Consider the following 5,822-nt stretch of genomic DNA (forward strand, 5'->3'; position numbering starts at 1 on the left):
GTGTTGAACTGCTGTGTGCCCAGCAGCTTTTGAGGGTACTGGTGCTAGGCACAGTATTTGGGTCTTCATGTTTGCACAGTGAACACTTTCTCGATAGCTACCTTTCCTACCCTGCATTCTGCATTTGAAGAACCTAAGGTAAGCATGTTTCTCTGGGTTAATGCACATTCTTACACATTGCCAAAGCCCTCTTAAGGCAGAGACCCACTGCAGCATAATTGTATTTCCTTTTCTCCCCAGTCATCTGCATTGTGCATTTGTGCAAGGTAAATACTTTCCTAGCAGTGAATAAGTAGTTAAAATTCGGAATGTTTTATGACCTTGGACCTTGTCCATTTGAATAATGCTCACCTGGGTGGGTAGCTCGAGGGAGGCAAAATATGTGCCATAGACAGAATGGCCTGGATACAGAAGAATCTGGGGCCTTGGCAATGAAGGAGTGGGGCAGGTCCTCACCTGGGCCCAGCCTGCCACAAATAATCTCTTATGGAATCCCCGATCCCCCGACCTGCCCTGGAATTTTTACAATTCCAGCCCCTCCTTTGCAGCAGACAATGAAGGAGTGGGTGTGGTGTCTTTAACGTTGTGTACTCAAATGGGTGTTTACCGCGGACTTTTCTCCTTACCATCCCTATTTTACTGCCCCTGGAGATTCCTGTGTGGGAGGGTCTACCATCAGTAGGGCAGGAACTGGGCCTCAGCTCTAGGTTGTGTGAGAAATAAGAGATATACTAACGTCTGCCAAGCTAAAGCTTGGAAGGTTGCAGTTTCTGCTAATAGGACTTTAAAACCAGGCAAGTGGACCAATTCTTGGTCCTCTCTGTCTTCAGGGCCATCTCAGAGTCTAGATATGTCAGAATGGCCTTTAGAGTCTTGCGGGAGTGGACTTACTCCTAATTCCAAAAGGACTGACCGGTCACTGGAAGGCTTCAGCTGTGCCACACTGTTCGTGTGCCTTTCCTGTATTTTAACTCGGAATTTTGATTTAAAAAACAAACAAACAAACCAACCAACCAACCAACCAACCAACCAACCACAAACTCTGTCCAAATAAAATTTTAGAGGTCAGATGAAACGATTCAAAATGACTGTCTCACCATCAGCTCCGCCCAAAAGTCAAAGGGTTGGTGCAAGTTTGGGGGTGGGGTGGGGTCTTGAGTCCTCAATCTCGCAGGGGGCGGTAGCATGGACTATACTGCCCCCTCGTGGCCACGACGCTGGAGCAGGCGCGGCCCTTACCCGCCCACGTAGCTGCTTCTAGGCGCTGGCATTCTCTTCCATAGCCTCCTTGTTCCGGTGCCCTCTGCCTCAGCCCTTTCTATTTCTACATACAGCTCTTCTGCACACGCTTCCTCTCCCTACTCTTTATTCAACTTCTTGGGGTGGTGTAGCCCGGCTCTAGTGGCGGCTTGCTGATGTTAGGACAAGTTCTAAACCAATCAACACCACCATTTTGGGCAGCCGATATTGTGTTGTGGCCTGTAAAAAAACGTCCTGAGGTGGGGCTTGGCTTTTAGGAACTAAGGGTTGGAGAGAGGGGGTGTCTGGATTGAGAAGAGGGAGACAAGGGCCTTGTACTGAGCTTGAACATTGATGGTCAGTATGCTGTATGCTTTAAAGGCTGGAGTATGGGAACACTGCTAAGATTTGACATGTGATCAGACTCCCTGTGGTGGATGCATGGTCATTGAATTAGCAGTAAGTCAGCTGGCAACCTGAAAGGGGGCCTCTGGAGTTGTAGCAGCCAGGAGAGTGTGACCAGTGGATATGGAAGGAGTGATGAATGACTTCGGAGGTCTCGGTTGATTGGTCAAGGAAGGGCTAAAGGGATGCCTATCAGGCTCCTGGCTGGAACAGTGTAGCCCAGAGGTTGGGGTTAGACTGCAGTAACATTTAGAAGCCAACATGGGGAGGGAGGGATCATGTCACGGGTCTGTTAGACAAGCTGAATTAGGGACCTAGCTAGAGGGCACTGCAGTGGTAGCCCTCTACAGGCATAGATGGTAAATAGCAGAAGTTTAGAGGAAAGTAGCCTTCTGGGATCTCTTGTGTGGCCCTAGGGCAGGACTCACTTGTCCTCCCTTAGTTCTGCTTCACTTCACTTATTCCAGGACCAATGTTGTCTCCAGCAGGTGCATAAAAAGACTAGTGTACACAGCAAGTGAGATGCTCGCAGTTTATTGCAGAGAGGAAGGAGGGGCTGGTGGGGAGGTGAAGGAGGTACAGGGCAGTGACAGGGGCCTTTAGCAGTAGAATATCTCTGACATCCAGGGAGCTTCAGACTTTTAAATCTTGCTTACACAGAGGACTTGTTAGGATTTTCTCCTAGAATAAAGAAACAACCGCCCCCCCCCCCAATAGTGAGTGAATCTCAGAAGTAGATGGAGTAGCAGTGCAGAAACTTAACAGACAAAAGCCACAGTAAGTTCTGAGAGGAACTGAGGGTTAGAAGGCCTTGGATGGTTTTCTCAAAGACTTTAATTTAAAAGGGGCAGGTTAAATGTCATAGCTGCAAATGCTTCTGCCATCACAGTTGACTACCTGAGTTTGACCCACAGGACTCACATGGTGGAAGGAAAGATCCAACTCTTTAAAAGTGTGTCCTCTGACCTCCACATGTGTGACACACATATACACACTCCACATGTGTGACACACATATACACACTCCCACATATACACACTCCACATGTGTGACACACATATACATATTCCCACTAAGGAAATAAAATGTCAAAATTCTTACGGAGAAAAAAATCACTGGAGCTGGGTGTGTGGGTCCAAGCTTGTAGTTCTAGATGTTCAGAGGCTGAGGTGGGAAGAACACTTGACTCCAAGAGTTTGGGGACAGTGAGGCTAGAGCACAGAGGCCCCATCTAAACACACACACACACACACACACACACACACACACACACACACACACACACACACTAAAAAGGCAGGGTACATGGTCAGGATTCATTAGCCTTTGTAACCCCCAAAATGGTATGACACTGTGGTTGGAAACTACTTAGAATCGATATGAGCGACAGGTGTTGCGTACCGTGAGCTTCATGATGTTTATTCTGGTCTCTTCCGGGAGGCTATCCACCAGCCTCTTCAACTGGGTTCCTGCATTTTGCAGGTCTGAGCCAGGGTTGAAAGGCTTCAGGGATGCCTCATAATTGGACTCTGAGCCCATGAGGAGGGCCTCGAGGACTTGAAGAAATCCTGGGCAGATGTCCGAAGAAGCTGGAGTGCAGGCAAAAGAAAGCACACGTATGCAGCCTCTTCTCTAAAAGCCAGCCATCCGGCATTCTGCTGGACCAGCCAGTCTGGTCAGCACGAGAGAGCAGCCTTTGGGTGGTAGAGTGTAAGCTCTGGGGAGGCTCCAAGCAGCTGAACATCTGGCACCCTGTGAGGACTTTCTAGGTAACAGCCAGCTTTTGTGGCTTTCCTGAACTGCCTTTGGATTCCTGGCTTAGGGTGGCCATTGTTTCTGCCATCGTTCTAGACAGAGTGTGTAACTGAAGCTGTCTGGCTGGCTGCTTTGTGCAGTGTGGGGACAAGGAGGAGGAGGCCTCTGGAAGTCTTGCTTTCTACCAGAAGGTCCCTCACCCATGGCTAATGGTGGTCTGTGCCACATTACTGAGAGGGTGTGACACAGCCCTTACCCCAGCCCAGCATAGGTCCCAAACCTGACCTGGAAGATGAAAGCACACAAGGGATCTAGTCTGATGGCACAGTCAGTTTGCCGGCACGCCTCTCACCTCACCATGTCCCTGTAACTGTGGTGCTGTTTGAATTGTGCCGTCTGCTTGGGAACATATTTTCCTACCGTTTGCCTCTACTTCTAACATAGTCTCAAATTTTCTACCTTGGAATTCTCTACATTGTTTGCAAATTTGGATTCACTGCTCTGACTCAGGACCCTATTCCTACTCCAAATGGCCACTCCAGCTAATGGCCACTCTAATTGGGCATGATAACTCACATCTGTTATATAACTCACAGTACCAGGGAGGCTGAGGCAGGGTGGTTGTGAATTCAAACCAGAATTAGACTCTGTCTCAAAACCAAAAGAACAGTCACTCCAACTTGAACCCTCTTTATAATATCACCAGGCAGGGTGTTTCATTTTCCAGTGGCTCAATTTTCTAATCTGCAAAATGGGCACAACATCTCTACTTTGTTGGGTTGTTATGAAAATGAAAGGGATAGTATGTAAAATGGCTGAGGTCAGTGACTACCACATTTTAAGTAGAATTAATGAGTTTTACTATTGGAGTTTTTAATACCTGAGTACCTTGATATGCAAATATCTTACCAGTCCACCACTTCACACGTTTTAGCTCTGTCTTGCTGAGCCACCCTCCTCTATGTACAGCACTGATATGAACCTTTTCAAGTATATTAATTAGGGTTTGGTTTTAGAAAAATAATGCAACATTATCAGAAGGGAGTGGGAGGAGCTAGTGGAGAAGAGTTTTCCCAACTCCATTCCCAAAGCACAAGATGGCTGGAGGGTGATAGAATGACCCACCCTCCTCCCTCCATCCTTCCCCTCACTCTCTCTGTTCATCCACCCTCCTCCCTCCCTCCCTCTCTCATTTCCCATTCCTTTCAGCATAGTGATAGCAACAACTATTCAGAGACTTTAATCCTTTTTCCAGAGGACAGAATGTTTAGAAAACTACACCCAAAGTTGGCAGTTTTCCAAAGGGAAGATCTTCTTCTGGAATATTCCTCTCCTCCCAGAAAAAGAGACCTAGCCTTGGGTTTGAGGACATGAGTCTCTGTACTTCCTCTGCCAGACTAAATGCCAGAGTTCAAAGGGCTTCTTATTCCTATTCCAGTTTTGGACAGATGTGCTGGTCTAGATGGGCTCTCTCCAGCTTCCCCACAAGGCTTCCCTAGTCCTAGTGCAGAAGTTCAAGGCTTTCCCCGAGATCACAAAATAGCATTGGTCATCACACTCAATGCTTCTGAGAGTCTGCATATTCAGGCCCTCCAGGCAGCCACGGAGGGACTGGCCACTTCCTTCTGACCTTGGGAAGGGGCCCTGAGCACTCACCCGAGCTGCAGCAGATGGACAGCATGACCACAGTGATTGTGACAGCGATCTTCATGGTAGAGGCCGGAGGCTTTGGCTGTCTGTAGATGTGGGCTGATGTTGTAATGTGTGGGTATGTGGGTGTGTGGGTGTGTGTGGGTGTGTGGGTGTGTGGCTTTTTATATGTTCCTGGCAGCCCACAAGAGGTAGGGGGAAGGGATTGCGCTCCATTTAGGAAATTGTATTATTTACTTGGTCGTCTTCTCCGTGGAATAAGCAAATAATCTCTTTTTATAAACCCAGTTTCTGTTCCCATTGAAACTGAGCTCACACAATAGGCCACTTGTGGGGTGTTCAGGCCATGGGGGGAGGAACCCAAGTCAGAGGTTGTGGAACTGTAGACACCTATGTCCTCTCTTCGAAGTCAAGCACTGAATACTCCAGGTTCCAGGAAGCAACTGTAGACTTGCCAACCCTGGAGAAGCAGAGGCTGGAGACCCTTCAGGAATCACAGGGAAGGACAAAGACCCAGGACTCTGAGATGTCACTAGGCTCCTTCTGTTGCCTCCCTTCAAGGAAAGTGGCTAGACTTCAAGCCACAAAGTCACTCGATTCTTGGGCTTTGTTGGCCAGGTTAGATCTTATATACAGTCGATATGAACAAATAGACTTCTCCATAGTACACATCAGAGACCAAGATCCTAGATCAGGTAGGCTTGGCCTGTTCCTACAGAGAGCAGTCCCTTGAGTCCTGCCAGTTGAAAGCACCTTCAGTCTTCATTTGACTT

The 5,822-nt window shown here is 48.0% G+C and overlaps 1 protein-coding gene across 1 annotated transcript; it reads right to left on the reverse strand.

Annotated features, from left to right (window-relative positions):
* Window positions 1-2,162: 2,162 nt before the first annotated feature.
* On the reverse strand, window positions 2,163-5,211 carry Scgb1a1 (secretoglobin family 1A member 1). The gene is made up of 3 exons (XM_034487205.2): window positions 5,056-5,211; window positions 3,046-3,233; window positions 2,163-2,325 (listed from the first exon to the last, which is right to left on the reverse strand). Exons 1-3 carry the CDS (start codon window positions 5,108-5,110, stop codon window positions 2,278-2,280), a joined length of 291 nt encoding a protein of 96 aa, XP_034343096.1. The 5' UTR covers window positions 5,111-5,211; the 3' UTR covers window positions 2,163-2,277.
* Window positions 5,212-5,822: the final 611 nt, after the last annotated feature.

The sequence above is a fragment of the Arvicanthis niloticus genome, chromosome 1 (assembly GCF_011762505.2).
Source record: "Arvicanthis niloticus isolate mArvNil1 chromosome 1, mArvNil1.pat.X, whole genome shotgun sequence".
NCBI lineage: Eukaryota > Metazoa > Chordata > Mammalia > Rodentia > Muridae > Arvicanthis > Arvicanthis niloticus.